Consider the following 21,097-nt stretch of genomic DNA (forward strand, 5'->3'; position numbering starts at 1 on the left):
TTTCATTCTTGACTCCTTGTATACTCAGTTCCCTATGTGGGAAGTTTTCACCACCCACCACTCGCCATCACCTCTTCCTCCTCTGTCTTTGTCCTTATTCATTCTTACAAACTCATTTCATGCCACCTTCTTCCGTAAGCCAACTGTGACCGTCACCACATCCCACCTAGGGCTGGGTTCCTGACTCTATGATACCCAAACCCCGAAACCTCATCTCTCTCCTAATAGGCTGTGCTGTGTGTTCTGGGCTGAGCGAGATCCATGCTTAGATCCTGTGTCCCCAGCTCCCAGCACAAAACCAAGCACAGAGCAGGCACCTTCAGAGGAAGGTAGAACAAGAAAGGTAAGTACATCTCGAAGGAGAATATGCATTAATCCTTAACCTCAAGTATCACATGAGTAAGTCCCACACTTGCACTGTCTGGGGCAATGCAGTGCCTTCCTGCACCCCAGCACATAAAGGAATGTTTGAATGGGAGATTCCACTCATCGGTGATAAAGCTCTGTTTCCGGTGGTAACAAATTTGAAACTTCTAAATTTGGTCCTAATATCACCATGTGGCCTCCAAAATGCCATTTAAGGATAAATGAACTGCTGCATTAACAAAAAGAAGTTCCTGGGAATTCCCTGGCGGTCCAGTGGTTAGGACTCGGCACTTTCACTGTTGTGGCCCCAGTTCAATCCCCGGTAGGGGAACTAAGATCCTGAAAGCCATGAGGCGTGCCAAAAACAAAAAAAACCCAGAAGCTTACATCATGGACATTTGCACTATGGCACAAGGGCTCCAGATATAACATATAAGCAACAATCCCAAAATTCTGGTGTAGAGGGAAAATTCAGCATTTTAAAGTCTGGAAAAAACCCTGGACTCAAACCTCCATTCTGTTCTTCACTGGTTGTATGCATTTAGGAAATTTATTTATTTTCTCTGGGCTTGTTTCATCCATGACATGAGGATAATGACAGCTATTTCTAGGGATTGTTGAGAAAAACAAATGAAATAACAAATGTGAAAGACTGTGCCCAGCACAGAGTGAGCCCTTCATGAACGTTTGTCCCCAACCTCATCCTCCATTCAGGGAGGAGGCGTCATCTAAGCATAAACAGTGGTGCACAGTGTCACAGTGACTGACATTCTCATGCTTGAGTCCCGAACAGCTGATTGAGGATAAACCTGCCGACCGTTGTGTGCTTTATGGTGCAAGAAGCCAATCAGGTTTTCTCCAAAACCTGTACATTGTTTCCATATATGGAAATTGTGTTTTCAACTCATCTTTTCGTCATTTGGATGTGAAAATCTGTGTTTTCAAGATGCAGTGGCCCTTGTGTTGCTGGTAGCTAGTCAGGGGGATGAGGTATAAACCTAAGAACATCAGGGCCTTCAAATGTTTCCAAAACGCTCTATTCTGTAAGCTGGGTATTCTTTAAACTGTACATAAGTTTCCATAGACAGTTTTGTTTGTGTAATATATTTTACAATTTAAAAGGGGGGTGTAGTCTTAATACTGGGAGACTGAAATCAAGGTCACAGGCATGGAAATCCCGATGGCATTTACTATGGATAACTCATAAATATTTTGTGAAATGATGGATTTTTTTGAGCCTCTGATGATATTTTAGAGGATTTACAGTTTAATAATTAAGAGTCCTTTTTAAAATGCACCTCAAAAGTCTATTTCTGAATGACTGCAAATTTCAACAATGACCATCAATGTAATTCAAAGAGTCATGCATCCAAAGAGAAGGGCAAAACAGGCCAGAGCTCAAGAGACCTTGGTTCTAGCCCCAATTAGATTCCTGACAGTGTGGCAGAGTTGCAAGTTAACCTGCAAAGTATTCAGTAAACACAGACTCAATGTCAGGTGGTACTTTGTCTAACACCCTCATCTGGGGTAACTACAAAATATAGGCTATTTTATGAAGACAAACTGATACTGCCCCGCTCTTCTCGTGCCTTCTCTCAGGACATTCTTTTTTCCTTTTGGTTGTGCCATGCGAGGCATGAGGGATCTTAGCTCCCCCACCAAGGATCGAACCCATGCCCCTGCAGTGGAGGCGCAGAGTCTTAACCACTGGACCGCCAGGGAAGTCCCACTCAGGACATTTTTTACCCTCGGTTTCGGGTGTGCTTATGGTGGCAAATTAAAAAATAATTTAACTAATTATTTAATTTTAAAGATATTATTGTAATAATCGCAGTGATGATCTAAGGAGTAATCTGCAAAAGTAAACACAGTACTCACCAGTTTAAGAGCCTTCCAGTTGTGTCGTGCTTTGGCATTTACAAATCACAGTCACAGACATTTGTACTGAGAAATCACACACACACACACACACACACACACACACAGAGGAGGTGTCAGGAGACAAATGGGTAAGAACGTAGGAAGCAGATGGAAGGACTGTCTCATAAACAGACTGAGCACAGGCTTCATAAACATAAGTGACGTGAGGCACCCCCAAAATAGCAAAGAGTTCGATGAACTTATCCAGAAGCATGCAGTCAGAAAATCTAACAAACTACTCATCATTTTCAGGGTATCTGTGTGTTCTGTGCTTTGGAGGTCTATCGTTGACTTTTTAATATATTTCGTTTAAGGGGAAGCACCATAATCTTTGTAGAATTTAGAACCCTCAAAGGTTATTATAATCTAACCCTGGAAGCAGAAATAGTCATGGAATAGAGGTTGGAAGCAATGCAAATAATTTTAGCCGTCTGTCCTGCCTCGTGCTAAATATTTCACAATTTTTTGACCAATAACATGAAGTCTGTGATCAGAAAGCAATGGGCTAGTCAGTTTACTCTAAATAACCCTGTGGTGTGGTTTATTTAATTATATAAATGACACTAAATTATTTTTATAAGTACAAAAAATGGTTTTCCTCCTTAAATAAATAAATAATGACCTACCCTTCACAGTACTTAGTAATTTAACATGCCAAATGCCTTATCGAGCGAAACATAAATGTGAAATAAAGTTACGAAAACATTTACAATAAATGCCCAGGGGTGGACTGGAGCAACTTTGGGAGAAAATGAGGGAAATAAATGGTTAACTGCCAGCATACGCATTCATGCTGGAGGATGCAAAAAGGTTCACAGCAGTTGTTAAATTCATTTAGAGAAACTCACTTTACTTTTCCAACAGAGCTCTCACCAGCTAATCTGTATTACAACCTCCAGGAGTCAATATTCTCAGCAGGATCGAGATTCGGGCCACACTGATTCAGCTATTTAATCTTGCAAGAGAACGATATTTGGCAGGAAAAGACCCCACAGCACTGAGGGGACGTCCCAGAGGTTCGCTGTCAGCACAGACTGGGCCAAGAACACCGAAAGTGGAAACCAAATAGCACCAACTCATGTTTAGCAATTCATTTCAGTACCTCTCTACTCAAACACGTACGTACGCTCTACATATGTGTGCTAACGGACACATCACACGTTCATATATGGCTCTTTCAGATCCATATATTTTGGACCCAGTCATGAAAATTTTTTAACTCAGAACTATCGCTACAAAGGTTGGGAGTAGGGAGGAGATGAAGAAAAATGGCCATAGTTTTACTTTCAAAACCCTTCAACTTCTTAAGCACTGAAAACCAAAATAGAGAGGACATGTATCTGAACTTTTAAATGCATGCAAATATTTATATGTTGATCTTTTTAGCCATCCTGAAATTAATAAGCCAATCGATACTCTTCTATAGATGAGTATTTTTGACATTTTATATATAATACCATGGTTTGATAAATTTTTAATGATAGCTTCCGGAAGCCCATACTGACAGGCAAACAGGGAACAGGGAAAACAAACACAGGACACAGGAAAACTGAAAAACAAAACTGATAGCTCCTGCTATACAAATGAACTGTAGGAATCACTGTTCAAGAAAATGATTCAGTAAAATTCTCCAAAAACTATTTTAAAACAATGCTGGCAAGGGTTCGATTTCTTTACCTCCCAAACCTGGTTAGTTATCCTTCTGATATTAACACAGTGTTTCCCTCTGTCAAGCACTTATGGCTGTGCTGCAATTATCTGCTCACCTTTTATAGGGTAACCTACAAGCTCCATGAGGTCAAGGGTCATATCTATTTTATTTCTCATTAAATCCCCACCTCCTAGCAAAGTGCCTGGCACAGAGCAAACACTCAAAATGTTTGTTAAATCAGCAATTGTTTTCAAAAGTAGTTTCTTTTGAAAAAGAAACAGGGGTGCGGGGGCGGGCACAGATTTACAGGTACACATTTGAAATCTGCACATTTGAAAATATGATACTAATCTTTCAATAATCTTGCCTCAATCTACATTTCAGTGATGGTGTCTCTCTCTGCACTCTCACAAGTAGATGCTGGGTGTTCCTAACCTTACATTCATTCCTTTCTTCCTTTGCTCATTTCAATGCCATGTCCCTCATTTGTGACTTTATGTTGTATTAAGCCTCTCCTTCTCCATGAAAGCCTTTCCCAAACACTTCACGCATTCTAGCTTGGGCATAAATGCATGCAAAAAGTGGTTTCTCATTTTTTTTCTGCAAGCTACAGGGGCTGGTGGAATGTGATGTCCACAGCAAATGTTTAATGTTTAACAAACATGCATATACACGTAAGGGAACAGTGAAGGCAACTTCTACTTCTATCATTACTTACAGTCAAAGCACTCTGTTCTGGAGGATTCAAACATGTACAAGAAATGCTGCTTGCCCTCAAAGACCTATAATAATTATACAACAAAAGTAAATATTTAAATCACTTTATTTGGGGAAATCAATTCTGTCTATCAAAAATAAGAAGTGTTAGGAAGAACAGAATAATATTTTTAGGTTTCTTTGTTTTATTCTTTCTTCTAAATCTATTACCCTTTTTCACAGTTTGCTAATAAACACAGGCAAATTCTGACACTTTCATAATTCTAAGGAGGCAATGATACAAAAGCTTAACTCAATTAAAAGTTGGCTTTGTTACAGTTAATACAGCCACAAGAGGAAAAATAAATCATAAATGTGAGCAAACAAAAAAATGATTGTCCTTGGAAAAGTCTGGGGGTACTTTACAAAAGCAATAGGTCCGTCAAACAGAAATTTGGAGCTATCCTTTTACAAGCCTCATTGCACATGATTCTGTACAGAAAAGGAAAAGCCTACAAAGCAGCCTTGACAATGGGGAAAGAAAAGAAAGCTAGAGTAGAAAGTATAAGCAAAAAATAAAGAAAAGCAATTTTCGTGACAATTCTTCTAGGAAAATGAAATGCAAATTAGAGAACATATCTGCATATGCTTGAAAAAGAAAAACATTCTTCTAACTTCCAGTCATGCAATTTTCTTTTAATTGTCTAAACTTGGCTTGGGTTACCAATGGGTTTTAATTAAATCTCTGTATAATATCTCCCTTGACTCATGACCTCCTAATAAGTTAAAATGACGTTTGACTATGACACCTATTAACTGAAAAAACAACAGGTTTTAAACCTACCTCCAAAAATCCATTGAAATGATAATTGTGGCATAATTATTAATGATAGACACATGTGGGGACTCCACACATATATCTGTAAGATTCCTGTGTTTTCTTCAACATTTAGTATGTGCTCACGGTAGATACGTCCCAAGAGGTATAATAAAATCTGGAAGAAAATTCAGATACTTTTTAAGTTTTAAATCTGTATAATGTACTGGAAATTGAGACTTTTTTTTTTAAAAAAAGCTAGTCTTTATTAGACTTGCCCTGTGGCATGGGAATATTTCTTTTCTATTGTCACACCTCTGCCCTCTTTTTTCTTCATATCCACCCAGGTCAAGCTGCCAGCACAGGACACGTGAAATCTATATTCTGAGCAACTGAGGCCTGGAGAACTTAAAAATATAATTACACCTGTGAGTTACCTTTGTTTCCATAAATGACCCTCAATGAAAACCACAAGTAAAAAGAGGCCTGAAAGGGCCAATTGGCCCTAATCCTTAATTAAGGATTGGAAAGAGGAACCAGACATTTTTTTAAAGATTGTTCGGTTTGAAAATAGGAAGAAATTTAAAAACTGAATGTGCAAGTTTTCCTGGAATAGCAACAGGTGATATCATCTACCTCCACTAAAGACAATGGCTTATGATAGTAGCTTACGTGTCTAAGCATATCTAAAACATATGTTACTTATCTCAAAATTATCCTGTGATTTATGTAGATCATTTCTCATAATGCCCTGTTATGGACTGAATTGTGCCCCACCCCCAAATTCATATCTAAAAGCCCTAATCCCCAATGTGACTGTATTTGAGATGGGGACCTTTAAGAAAGTAATTAAGGTTAAATGAGGTCACACGGGTGGCGTCCTGATCCAATTCAACTTATGTCCTTACAAGAAGAGGAAGAGACACCAGAAGTCTCCTTCTCTCATGCACAGGCACTGAGGAAAGGAAAGCAGCCATCAGCAAATGAGGAAGAGAGCTCTCACCAGAACCCAACCCAGATGGACCTTGACCTGGAACTTGCAGCCTCTAGAACGGTGAGTAAACGGTGTGTGCTGTTTAAGCCACACAGCCCATGATATTTTTTGTTATGTCTGCCCAAACAGACTACTGTAAGCCCTATTTTTTTCAGGTACTTACTCATCAAAAAGAATTCCCTGGCTACGACATTTTAAAACAGGGGCAGTCCTTGCATTTCTAATATGATGAAATTCTTCAATGCCACGTTAGAAACCAAATGGTCCTGCTTTACTTAGAGAACACTACTATCATCTTTGGATAAAACTACAGAAGTCACTGAATATTTAAGTAAAAATAGGAGAAAGTGAAAAATAGGTGTTTATCAAGCAGCACAAAAGGAAAAAAAATAACCAAATCAAAGCAATCTTAAAAGCTAAGAATGCTCTTTCAAAGAGAAGTTTAAAGAGAAAGAATGTGCAAAATGAGTCAATATTTTAAATATTATTATATTCATTTATTCAACACACATTTATGGAGCACCTGCTATGTGTCAAGCACTATTCTAGGCATTAGCAATTTTGTGTTGAAAGGATAGATTAGTTCCCTACCCGATGGTGGCACATATCCTAGGAAAAGGTTTAATTTGCCTAGACTGAGAAGTAGATGTGAAACAGGAGGGAAGGGGGCAGGGCACAACCTTTAAAAGAATGATAGAGCCATTGGACAGGACAAAAACTGGTTAGAACCAACTAGGTCCAAGATGGTGCAAGATTCAACTTCCAGTGGACCTTGAGCCTCATTACACACTCATTGCAATACATTAGCATACGCTAAATGACACACCCACCAGCACCATGATGGTTCTGAGGCTGACCATAAAAGGCCAAAAAGTAGGCAGTGAACCAATTCCTGGAAATCTCTGCCCATTCCCCCAAACAGTTGGAATCATCCTCCCACCTGTTAGCCTACGAAATGACCCAGCCGATAAAAACTAACCACCCCATATTTCAGGGCCTCTTGGCTTCTGAGATGGCCCACACTGTCTGTGGAGTGTGTTTCTCCCAAGGTCACTCTAGCCTTTTGAGACGGACCACATTCTGTCTATGGAATGTATATCTCTCTAAATAAATCCACTTCTTACCTATCACTTTGCCTCTCACTGAATTCTTTCTGCAATGAGACATAAAGAATCTGAGCTTCATTACGTCCTGAGACCAGGTGTGTGATCTCAATTAAAAGACAGTGGGTTCAAGTCCCAATCTGGGTTTTGGCTGAGTTCAAGTCCTGGCCTGTCAGTGCAAGTCCCAATCTGTCTGAGTTGTGTGGTTTCAGATGGAAAGGCAGGCTCTTTAGTAAAAGAAAAAAAAAAAAAAAAAAATGAAGAAATGGAGAAAATGACACCCTCAAAGGAATTCAGTCCTTTACTGAACAAGTATATTTAGGTAACTAATTTGTGCTAGAAAATTATGGAATGGAGGAAAGATTTGGGAGTTTTAAGGAAGAAAATCCATGTGATATCTACACAGATCTTAAAAGAGATGTTTGATTAAAATCAATATAGAAAGGTTAGAACTCCTGTAATAATCTCTATTATAAGATGAAACTCACAGAATGCTAGAAGGAGTCACTCCTCAAAGTCTCAAAATGGGTATGTTAATCAGTGGTAGTCCTGGGTAAGCCATCCCAGAGCCCGCAGCCTTGGGCAGAGTGAGAAGCCACGGGAAGATCTGTTGGCACAAGAAGTCAATTCATTTGTTTATCAAACTTGGCTCCACGCTAGGCCCTGGGGCTAAAGAGAAAAAGACACAGCCCAGTCTTCATAGAGTTCAGTCCAGGAGGAAGATAGTTCATAATGCAACTCTAGAACCACAATGCCAGGGAGGCGAGAGGAAGAGCGAGGTCATGGGAGAAAAGACAACCTCTGAGCTGAGTATGGCTAGGGAGCGGGTACAATCAGCCTTCCAGACAGACGTTTGAAGTGGATCGGGCTCAGGGTCCAAGAGGGACCCCAGGCTGGAGATCTCAGCTGGCACTAAACCAGGGACAGCCTCATTCCTCGCTAAAGGTTTTACACTTTAACCCAAAGGCCATGGGGAGACATTGATAGGTTTTAAGGAAGAGAGTGACAAGATCAGATGTGCACTTTAAGAACCTTGAAAGAAACCACAAGGAGAACAGCTTACGAGGGAGCAGAGGCAGTAGAATGACAGGTGAGAACGGTCAGAAGACCATTCCCACAACCCAAGCAAGGGATAGGGAGGGCTAAATTAAGGATGTGACAAGAAAGGTAAAGGGCAAAGCATCATTCTTGGCGATACAAAACATAAATTGAAGAAGACATGGATAATCTTCATCTTCACAAAGTTAGAGAGGTAAAACACATACCCCATGAAATGTTAATTAAAACCAAAACGTGGAATGCAATGTGTGAAGTCGGTGCTACAGGTAACAGTGCTATTGTCAAAGTACTGTCATGATTCAGAGATTAGAAAGATGCTACTCCCGGGGTCTGAATGTGTGCCTGGGATAAGGGGGTGGGAATGTAATTAACAGATAGTGTGAAATTGTTCCAAACCAGAGGAAAGACTCATGAAAAGCCCAGAACAGAGTAAATAGCCAGGCCTAAAAGAAATGGAAGAAGAGTGTTGAAGGACAGTGAAAGATAAGGTGAAAAATAATTTAGGAGCAGATTGTAGAGGGTCCTTAGAGTCAGAAATTAAGGAGTTTAGGAGATTAGACTTTATCCTACTCAAAGGGGAGGTCCAAGGGAAGTTTTTTAGTGGGTTATAATTAGGGTCATGATGAAAAAGATATTTTGAGTCCTCTGGTGACAGTGTTTAAGATACAATGGAAGGAGCTTAGAGAGCTTGAAAGGAGATAGGGCCAATTAGGAGACCCCTATAATAACTTAGGCAGGATAAGGGCCTGAACACAGCAGGATTGAAAAGAAAGGAATGGGCGGGGGAAAAGGGATTTCACAAAAGAAGGACCTTCAGAAATTGTTTGCTGAATCCTTAATCTCTGTTTCCAAAAAGAAGTCATATGTGTTAATTCTTTTATTATGGGGGCCCTTCCCAAACCTCCTCTTTAGACAATGCCATTTTACAATGAACACTCTTGTACTTGCCACGCACAAGTAATTACTGGTCTGGGATGTATTTGTTTCTTTAAGTGACTGTGGCTAAAAAACTGAGGATAAAAAGAAAAGATCAACCTTTGATGTTCTGCCCTAGGTGGAAAAATAAAGCAAAACCAGGTGTAAGGGAAACCACGGATTTAGATGAGAAAGGATGAAGAGGTAATTTTCCGTACATTTTTCTCATGAATACTTTTATAAGTATTCCTCATAGAAATACTTTCCCTAAGGAGAGGTTGTTCAGAGGATCTAATTAGACTGGGTATGTCAAAGTGTTTTGAAACGAATAAACCATTCATACAAGTGGTAGGTATTACAAGGAAAATACATGTTATTGCCCTATCACTTTCTTTGACATATTCGATCTCCGCTCTAAAGATAATGCTGCAGACCCTATTACTCAGCAGTGCATCGGAGTCACTGGTTGAGATAAGATGGGGATAAAGCATGGGTCATTAAGGTAACACATAAATTCACTCTGTGAGAATACTAGATTTCAAGGGCTTAAACTGAAACCACTGACCTCATCACTAATCACCTATGTTAACCAGCCCAGTTATGAGTTATAACAAACTGTCTGTTATAACAGAAATAACCATTCTCCTTTCAAACTACTTGGTGTACTAGATTTCACTACTCAAAATCAGAAGATTCCATATCAGTTTTTCATTAGTTATAAAACAGTTACGCTTCTTGTATGAGGAACAAAATTAACAATCTATTTCAATACGGAATGGTGTTTACCTTTCCCACCTTTAAAAGAAAAATTTTATGTTTGCTCAATATAAAAAAAAAAAGAAAGAAAAACTCTATGTCAGTTGTTCGGGTTCATATAAGACCTAATTGCCTCATACACTATAATTTTGCTACCAGTTTACAATTAGCATGCATTTTTCATGCATGAGTTGACCCAATTACATAACAAATTTTGCCTTTGGGGATTTCTCCTGACTGCTTGTCTTCTGTCCACCATACAACTCAATTTCACACCATCAGCAGCTTGAACATGGCCACAGTCAGTCTCTGTCAAAATGATTTATTTAAATTACAAACAGAGACCAGATCCCCAGATAATCAACCCTACCCTCATGCTCACCCTTACACTCAACATAACTTTGAATCAAATCTTTTAATAGTCCATAGACACTGCTATTCAGTTATTAGGCCATGTTTACCTCCAATAATCTAATATTTTTGAAGCTAACTCACAAAATCTCAGGGAACTAAATCAGCAGTATCCATGTGAGCTTATTAATGGGCACATAATTTATTTTGCATTCTAAGAAGTCAATGAAAAATTATGTAGCTGTCTCAAAAAAGCTAAAAATAATTACATTTCAATATCAAATTACAGAGAGACTCTTTTCTATAATGTTAAAAAAAAAAAAAAAGAAAGAAAAAAGGCTTCAACCTGAACTTTTCCTGTAAAGCAAGCAAGCATTTCTGGGTATGCTAACTGTGAAAATGGCAGTGAAAAGAGGTATTTGGGAAACAGGATAGATAACTGTACGGATAGATACTTACAGGGTAAGGGACAGAATACAGAGCAGATGAAAACACTATGGTCTATATTGTCTGTGGGCCAGTGATCTAAGGAAAGGGAGTTCTAGAGATTCCCACTGAAGCCAACACACACAGGCACACATGCATGCATACATATACATACGCAGAAGTATTTCCTCTGTGAGTCAAGGCACAAATCTTAACAAATCACATAATGGTATACTTACCATTTCAGTCACTCTGTAAAATACAAGATTTTGTCATCTGGGTTTTTTTTTTTCCCCCTTCCCCTTCACACAATATTCCTCCACCACCTGAAATAAATTAGAAAATAAACATCTAGATTTTATCTACAGCACAAAGATTGTCAAAGTCTCTCGGGGTTGAACTTCATCATTTTATTTCACAATTTATCCTCAGACTGTCTCAGTTAATTGAAAATACAGCTCATATTAGTGTGTAAACAGGCAAACTGAAACACATCAATAATCTTCTTCAGGCTGGACTGAGTCCCTTAGATGTCTGGTGGTGATTCTGCCTTGCTATCCTGCTGCAGATTCCCTGAATGTACTGATTATAAACTTGAAGGTGGTAACCACATGAATTGGAAACAGCCTTTACAATTACCCACACAAGCTAGAGCTAGAAGGACAACGGAGAAAAGGCTTTTTTTAATGTTCAAATGCACAGGAATTCCTCAATTCACATTTGTACGTTGTCCTTTAAGAACATTTTCCTAAAATATCACTAAGTAATGAGGGTGTACTAGGACATTTCTGCCATTTCTGAATTTATGACCTAGAATGTATGACCTAGGGAGGTGGGGTAAGCAATCAGACATCTTCTGGAATTTCATGGAAAATTTTTTTCTTTATTTTGGGAACCAGTTCTTTTTCTTTCCAACCATTCTGTAAGTTGTGAAATCCTGCCTCTTTTCTTATTCTTTCTGCAGCTATACTAAGAGAGTAATATAGCAGAAGAATTTTAAATTGCAGCATTTAGTAAATCTCCAGGTTCAATGTATTGGCATTATAGACACCAAAAGAAAGAAGTTAAGGCTAAACCTGCTCTCACCCTTTTCATTACACACAATTTCAAATTTACAGTTGTATTTCATCCCACACCTCAGTAACATAAACAGACTGAGTAGGCATTTCCAAATGATTTCAAATCTTTGACAAATGAATATGAGAGTGTCTGGAAAATTTTCATAACACTGACACAGACACAAGCAATCAAAAATGCCCATTCATCTGTAACATATTACCCAGAACACCTAGGAGTTGTCATTAAATCCACTGTTTTATGTCTTTATATTTGCCTTAGTCCAAAAGGTATTAAAGGCAGCTTAGAAGGATCCAGACAATATTCAAAGATAAACTAAAAACAAGTAAAAAAATGAAGCAAATGGAAAAATAAAGATCGCAAAGACCCTGACTTAGTTAACCCACCTACATCAACCCACATTAAACCTGGAGCTCAAATCTCATATCCCTTGTGATTTTCAGGATAAGCCCACTCCATCCCAGCATCTCCAGCAGGAAGATGCTGGTGTCTCTTCAGTCTGACCTTCTTCCTCCCAAAACAGACACAATCTAGGCCATTGTCAAAAATTATCTGTCTGGATCTGGCCAATAAATTTCAGTGTTTGGGTTTATCTGAAAGCAATGCAGAAAACTAGACTACCCAGAGTACCACTTTTCAGATTAACTCAAGTTTCTTATGGAAAAAAGATCCTTGAGTAATACGGAAAACCTGTGAGGTCACAGGAAAATTCATGAAGTTGTAGCCTTACAAATGAATAATAAACTCAACAGACCTCAGAATATTTAACAGCTTCCTTTCTTCAAGAGTAAATCCCTAACTCCTTGTGCACTGTTGGTAGGATCGTAAATTGGTGCAGCCACTATGAAAAACAGTATAAAGGTTCCTCAAAAAATTAAAAATAGAACTACCATATTATCCAACAATTCCACTTCTGGGAATATATCCAAAGGAAACAAAAATACTATCTCAAAAAGATATCCGTACTCCCATGCTCATTCACAATAATGAAAACATGGAAACAACCTAAGTATCCATCAATGGATAAGCAGATAAAGAAGTTCTGAGATATATGTATGTATGTGTATACACACACACACACACACACACACACACACACACACACACAGGAATATTATTCAACCATAAAAAACAAGAAAATCCTACCACTTTCAACTATATTGATGGACCTTGAAGGCATTATGCTAAGTGAAATAAGTCAGAGACTTATTGACAAATACTGTATGATCTCACTTATATGTGTAATCTAAAAAACAAAGAAACAAAACACACACCAAACTCATAGGAAAAAAGATCAGTTTTGTGGTTACCAGAGGGGTGGAGAGAGGGAGAACTGGAGGAAGGTGGTCAAAAGGTACAAACTTCCAGTTATAAGATAAATAAGTATTAGGAATGTAATGTACAACATGATGATTATACGTACAACTGCTCTATGATATACAGGAAACTTGTTAAGAGAGTAGATCCTAAGAATTCTCATCACAAAAAGAATTTTTTTTCCTTTTCTTTTTATTGTATCTATTTGAGATGACGATGTTAACTAAACCTACTGTGGTAATCACGTCACAATATATGTAAATCAAACCATCACGCTGCACACCTTAAACTTATACTGTAATGTATGTCAATTATTTCTCAGTAAAACTGTTAAGAATAAATCTCTAACAGTAATATTATGACATCTGTATTTTCTTACTGCTATCCAAATAGTAATACGCCTCATCACAGCTAAAAGAACTACTTATAAGACTGCTATCTGTGGCTGCTAACATCAAGAAAGTGGCACAAATTTTTTTTTAAAGATGTTATCTAATTTAAATACTTCTAAAAATCAGCACTGTCTATATTACAGGCTTAATCTAAATAGTATTTTGCATATACTGCTATGCATATGATAAATATAGATTTATACGTACCTGGGTTATAATGGTTTTTGCATAATTAAGAATGGATCTGCAAACAGCCTCTGGTATTGAATAAAATGTATATTCCTGCTAATGATAAAGGTTGGTGAAATGATCAGTTCTTTTCTTATTAAATATGAATAATGACTTAATTTGAATATAAATTAAAAGGCTTACCTTTGAATCAACTGCAATCCTTACGTTAGCTGTCATGTAGATGTCTTAAGTAGAAATGTTTAGTTCTTTTTGAAATAAATTTGTGATAGTTGAAGATTTATGATGTAACTTTGTTTTATGCAGCATTATTTTTATTTTTTAAAAAAGCTTCTCCAAAAGTAATCCAAAAAAAGAAACATTACTGAATGTAACTGCCAGTGGGACATATCTCTAATTTGTATTTTAAAAAACAAAAATAGGGTTTTGATTTAAGGAAAGAAATGGAGGGGAAGAAAGACGATGGATGGACTCAATCTTCAGTATTAATGATTAGTGGGGTTGTTAGGATGGGGTAGAAAAACTAAGGGACAAAAGCCATGAATCCTTAAAATTCAACCCTTTCTCTTCAAACAAAAAAGTCCTTACTGAAATAAAATGTCCATTTAAAGAGCAAACAATGGATAAACCTTAGGGAATACGGCAAAACAAAGTCTCTGCTCTGCCTCCTCTCACTCCCTAAATAAATTTTTAAAATACTGAATAATTCTGTTTTTGAACTTTTGACACATAAAATTCTTTCTCAGATTATAGCCTATGATTCTATCTGCAAATTGTTACTATATATATGTATATTATTATGATGGCCAAATACCAGTGAGTTTAAAACAATCTGTTAATTAAAAATTTCCTAGAAATTAATGCTACGTAACTTAAAACATCTCAACACACAAATTTTGGTGATTGTACAAGTGACACACAAAATAGACTTCTCGTGAAAAATGGTATGCCTCTTGCATATTTGCTCATACTTTTATATCACGTACACAGTTGTTGATTTTCTTTCATATTTCCTCTTGAATACCTAACACTGAGTTAATTTTTTTCTGGAAAAAAATTCATTTTGACGCACTTCATATAATACTTTAGAAGAAACATAATTACCACTTTTAATAAGTACTCGGTTAACAATTTTGGTCCCTAATATGTTTTGAACTTCTGTTAGTCTCAATTTTCTTTTTCAAGAAAACACTATTACTGAACAAGACGCAGCTTTCAAATCCAAAGCAACTTCATAGGTAAATGTTTATTTCAAAAATTAGATGTAATATGCCATTTCAACAAATATCTGATTTAAAATATGAAATCTTAAATATACACAATTAGCAAATATGAGATTTCTCCAGATAGCTAACCTTATATGTATACATTGTATACTATCCCAGTGCAAAAAATTAACTGATGGCTTTAATATTTACCTATACAAGTCCTATTTTGGAAAAATTCAAAAGCTGAGAATCATTCAAAAAGAAATAAGATGCTAAATTACAATAATGTCTTTTAATAGCAATATTATTATTTCTAAATACACAATTTATTTAATTAAATTGATTTACTAAATAATTTACTAGATAAATCAGTTTAATAAATAAATTAAAAGTGTATTCAGAAATATACAGGCATACCTCAGAGATATTGCATGTTCAGTTCCAAAACAGCTCAATAAAGCAAATATCACAATAAAGCAAGTCCCATGAATTTTCTGGCTTCCCAGTGCATATAAAAGTTATGTTTATACTATACTGTCATCTATTAAGTGTGCGATAGCATTATGTTTAAAAAAATGTACCTACCTTAATTTAAAATACATTATTGCTAAAAAATGCTAACCATAATCTGACAATACGGGGTTGCCACAAACCTTCTGTTTGTAAAAAACACATTATCTGTGAAGTGTAATAAAGCAAAGCATGATAAAAGGTATGCCTGTAGTCACTGCTATTAAAGTGTTAGGTTCTTGATAACTGTGATGAAATCAAAGGGAAGGAGTTTAAAAGGTTAACTTGGTATATTTTCTGAGGATACTGAGTACTGCTTGCATCCCATAGCAATAAGAACACTTCCAAGTTGCCCAATTTCACTTTCTCACCAGAAATACAAGTTAGGGTATTACATCACTGAACAAAAGGTCACCTACATTACTGATTTGTTCCTGAGTCCTCTTCAGCCTCTGTAGTTCAGGAGTGTCTGTAACAATGCTGAAGCCCCTTCCTTTGCTTTCTTCAAAATCTCTTTTGTACTTGACCTAACAGAAATAGAAGTGAAAGAAAGAAAGGAAGAAAAAGAAAAGTAAGCAAAAGAATCACAAATCCCACTCAGGATAGACGGGGGCCATATAAGCTGCTAAAACTGGAAGCAGAGTCTCCAGGAACAGCTCTGTTAGCAGGTGGCGCAGTGCATAGGTAGACTGCTTGGTTTGTGTTCCAGCAACCACTGTGTGACCTTAGGCAAGTTACTCAACCACTCTGTGCCTCGGTGGTCTCGTTTGTAAAATGGTGATGATAACAACAATAATAGTATTTAAATAATGCTATTTAGTAGGCTGAAAGATAAGATCAAATGTCTTAATTCACATACCTAGCCCACAAGAAGCAAGCAAGTACTCCATAATAGTTATTATTATCATCATTAATAGTTATACTAAAACTGACAAAAATGTAGAAAAAGAAAGTTAAATTTGCTCCCATGGCTTGTCTTGTCAGTGACAAAGCATCATTTTGAGCCTGGACAGCACTATGGAGGAGGGAGACATACAACACGATCAACAGCAGCCCTGTCCTAACAAAGTTTTCATTCTGTTTCATAAGGCAAAGCATATGGATATGATTATACAATGTTGTACTGCCAAACACTGACTATGTAAATGCTTACGAAAATATTTATAGAACAGGCCACACCTAGAGATTAAAAGGCTTCAAGCGCATGCCCTTGGCATACTGTGTGAGGTACCTAAGTTTTTTTCAGTATTTAAACATATTTCTTTTCTAATTACAACCCGGTGAGGCTGAATTTTACAGTTTCCTCAGGGGATTGGAATAGCTAGTGCTTAATCTTACTAGGGCCCCACCTCCTATTATTAGCATAATGACAATAACTGTCACACCAGTTAAATATCCTGCTTGTTAATGACTGAGATGGTTACATCACTTGGACTGGTCTTATTTCTTTAAAAGGCTAGATATCAAGACATATGGAAACATATTTTTGATAACTCATATAATCCCCATTTTCACATTCATAATTATCAGCTTCAAATTAAAACTTAAATTAATAATTAACATTTAGGGTAGCTAATAAAAATGATTCTGTAAATGCTACTTTCTATATAAATTTGAAAAGTCTCCTTAACTGATCATGGAATGACTGTTCTTGTTGAGTCGTGTTTGTATTTAAATACTCAATTCTCTCAGGCATTACTGTCCGTGAGGCTACTGGAAGATTTCCTTTTACCTGAAGAGCTTAAAAAAAAAAAAACCTCAGATGACAATAAATAAAAAGAAACAGATACTCTCATCACTTTTAGCCTAAGAATATCTAATTTTCCCTCCACGTTTCGTTTAAATGTATAAAAGTACTAAAACCCTTACTTTATTTCCATAAGTAAAAGGTCAAATAAACCACATTATTTTTCTTCTACAGAAAATGCTGCATGAGATTAGCCTTCTAACTCTCAATCTCCCAGCATGTGTGAAGATACACACCAGTACATTCTCAGTGTTTTATGCCTAACCAAGCAGGGAAGACATTTAGCTTTGCTTGAAGTAAGCACTAAGGTGCAGAGCAGTAGAATAATAAAAGTAAGAAAGATGGCAAGGTTATAGTAGCAACAGGAATGAAGAAATAAGAAGAAAAATCTATAAGCCAAGTTCTAACATCCCTAACACCAATTTCAGAGAAGACACAATCACATATTCTTTTTGTGATTAGCCTGGGGTTTTTTTTTTTAATGGCAATTTCCAAAGAAAGAACTGAAAAGAAAAAAACAGTAAATTTTGGAATCGTAACTTTTGAGTTAATTACCATTTAAGTGTCCTTTCCACATTCACAAGACACATAAGAATCATCTGATTTGGGCTTGCCACATTAAATGACTAGTTTTGAAGAGTATACAATCACTTCCATAACTGGATTGCCAAGTTTTAGAAGATGTTTAATCCTTTTTTAATGGGGTGATCCACAACCAAGCCTCCTATACTCTTAGCATCAACTCAAGCACCAATCCACCCAGTAAATCTTTCCTGCACACAGGGAGCCTTGGAGCCCTTAGTCAGTCCCTCTCTTTTCTGTACTCCCAGCCACTTACATCCTATCTCTCTACTTAGGTCTAATTTTAAATGTTATATCTGATGGTTTGCCAGGTATGCATAGTCTGATTCTGAGAGACAAGTGGATATAAAAATAAAAAGAGCTCAAAGGTCAGAGGGAGGTAAGAGGATTCCTCCCTTCAGTCTCATGTGTTTCCTCTGCCCTCACAACATGACCCCATCCAGCCAGTGAGAGCACTGCACCCTGGACCCTGGAATCGGCCCACACACTGAATCTGGTGTGTGTCCAAGAGCCCCAGATCTAGGACTTTGGTAGGAACTCTTGGGAAAGGGGTGCTCTTTCTCCACGGTCTGGCTAGTTTAGCAAGCTGTAAAACTGAAGCTGCTGGCCATAATTTGGCCACTACCCAATGAGGATGAAGCCAACACACAGGCAAGCAAAGCAAGAGATCATGAGAGACTCCTGACAACATCATTCGAGCACCTGGATCTAACTCTTCCTAAAGCCAGAACCACCAGGCTTACCAGTTAAGTGAGCTAATATCTCTCCTTTCAATAACCAAAAGAATTCTGATTAATACACAACCCCTAACATGCCTACAACGTATACACATGTACAGCGAGTTTCCCAGAATTGTTAACGTGTGAATTTCTCCTCATTTACTTCTACACTCTGGTTCTTTCTATTTGTGACACAAGATTTACGAATTTATAAAAATAGGGGATTGTATCAGGGAAAAAGCGTTGCTTTAGCGGACAAGAGCCTAGATGTCACATCCCATCCCTGTCACTTACCAGTCACCTCACAGGCCTCCTAGCTTCTCTGAGCCAAAGTTTCCTCATTTCTAATTAGAGATTCTGATAAATTCTTAACTAATAAGGCTGTAGGGACTGAATGAGATAAATCACAGGGAAGAACCTTAGAAGGTATAAGGTATTGTGCAAATGCCCAGCATTATCATCATCGTATTAGTTTTGCTTGACTTGAAAGGGTTACCCAGTGTCTGTCATAGAACATCAAAAAGAACAGTCCTAGGGCTTCCCTGGTGGCGCAGTGGTTGGGAGTCCGCCTGCCGATGCAGGGGTCACAGGTTCGTGCCCCGGTCCGGGAAGATCCCACATGCCGCGGAGCGGCTGGGCCCGTGAGCCATGGCCGCTGAGCGTGCGCGTCCGGAGCCTGTGCTCCGCAACGGGAGAGGCCACGGCAGTGGGAGGCCCGCGTACCGCAAAAAAAAATAAAAAAAGAAAGGGAAGAAGGGAGGGAGCAGGGGAGAGAGAAAGAAGGGGAGTAGAAGCAGACAACAGGAGTGTGGCCCAGACCCAGAGGTAAGAGAGGAACCCCATATTCAGGGACTGAAAATGCCTCCGTTTGGCTGAAGAAGGGGGAAGAGCTGGAAGATTAAGCTAAGAAACACAGATCTAGATGAGATTTAGAAAGAAATTGCTAGCCATAGTGCTTATCTTAGTCCATTGGGGTTGATATAACAAAAAAGCCATTGACTGGGTGGCTTACAAGCAACAAAAATTTATTTCTCACAGTTCTAGAGGCTGAAAAATCAAAGATCAAGGTGCAAGCAGATTCGGTGTCTGGTGAGAGCCTTCTTCCTGGTTCACAGATGGCCATCTTCTCACTGTAACCTCGCATGGAGCGAGGGGTCTCTTCTGTTAGGGCACGAATCCCATTTATGAGTGCTCTACCCTCATGACCAAAGTACCTCCCAAAGGCCCCACCTCCTAATATCATCACATTGGGGATTAGGTTAAAACATATGAACTTTGGGAGGATACAAACATTCAGTCCATTGCAGTGCTCGTATATATTAACATTAACTCAAAAAGTATTCACTGAGCCTCATATAAGCTGCTCTTAGAAACTCCTGCTCTGTCCCCACTAAAAATGCCTTTTCTTCCCTATGCTTCAGCACTGGCTATAAAATTATCACCTCTGGTCTCCTGTTAAAGAAAAATCATGAGCAAGTGAATAGGAAAAGAATCTCAAGGCCAGGAATTCAGTGGATATTTTCAGTCAGCTTAAAGACAAAACTTGGGTCTTCCATGAAGTGGCAAGTGACTTAGTCAGTGGCCATCACAGGCAGAAAGTTAAATTAGTCCCTCTAAATGTCTTCGTCTTCATGAAGCTGTTTCACTATGTTGGCAAATAATGAAATGAGGCAAAAAGGCAAGAAAGGAGAAATCGAGAAGAGGATGAAAGGGATTCCAAACGTGGATTAATGAGCAATAGTAGCAGTACAAGAGAATTCTTGGCGAATCACAATAGACCAGAGGGCTAAGAATAATCCAGGGGCAGAAGACGAAGCAAAAAGAGAACGGTATTTAGCCTTAAAGCAGCTTACCTTGTCCGATTATGTTTAACGGAAGCCTAAAATCTACAGGCATGTTTATTACTGACTGATGTTATTCTGCTCTTTATGTCACACATTGTAAAGCCTCCATCTGATACAATAAAATCAGGGACCAATTTTATGATCTTTCATGACATGATGGATACTTTACTTTTCTTCCACGGGAGTTGTGAGGGTCGTTTCATTTTTAAACTACATGCAGAATTCTTAGTTTGATTTGCAAAATTCAGCACTCAATTATGTCCCATCTTGTATAGTTCAGTAGATTTCAAAGTGCTGGAGAATGTGTACCATATGCTTCCTTCTATCTCATTGCATTTTGCTTGGTGCTAAGCATGTATTAAAAGCTTAATAACTGTTTCATGATTGATTACTATCAAGTTTTATATCTTTAATGTCTAAAATGCAGAAAATTGGCTAATCTTACAATGCTAGATGGG

General features: G+C 37.9%; 1 protein-coding gene across 6 annotated transcripts in view; it reads right to left on the reverse strand.

Annotated features, from left to right (window-relative positions):
• The window catches only part of NEBL (nebulette), a 339,555-nt gene that overhangs the window by 146,966 nt on the left and 171,492 nt on the right, over nt 1–21,097 (reverse strand). For 2 of the 6 annotated variants that reach the window (XM_067702907.1, XM_067702909.1), the window contains exon 4: nt 16,167–16,274. In XM_067702907.1, the coding sequence (XP_067559008.1) occupies nt 16,167–16,274 (108 nt within the window). Of the gene's footprint in view, nt 1–4,655; nt 4,720–5,477; nt 5,624–16,166; nt 16,275–21,097 lie in introns of those variants that run through there. The other 4 variants (XM_067702916.1, XM_067702901.1, XM_067702902.1 and 1 more) reach the window with 4 other exon arrangements.

Source organism: Pseudorca crassidens, chromosome 1, assembly GCF_039906515.1.
Source record: "Pseudorca crassidens isolate mPseCra1 chromosome 1, mPseCra1.hap1, whole genome shotgun sequence".
NCBI lineage: Eukaryota > Metazoa > Chordata > Mammalia > Artiodactyla > Delphinidae > Pseudorca > Pseudorca crassidens.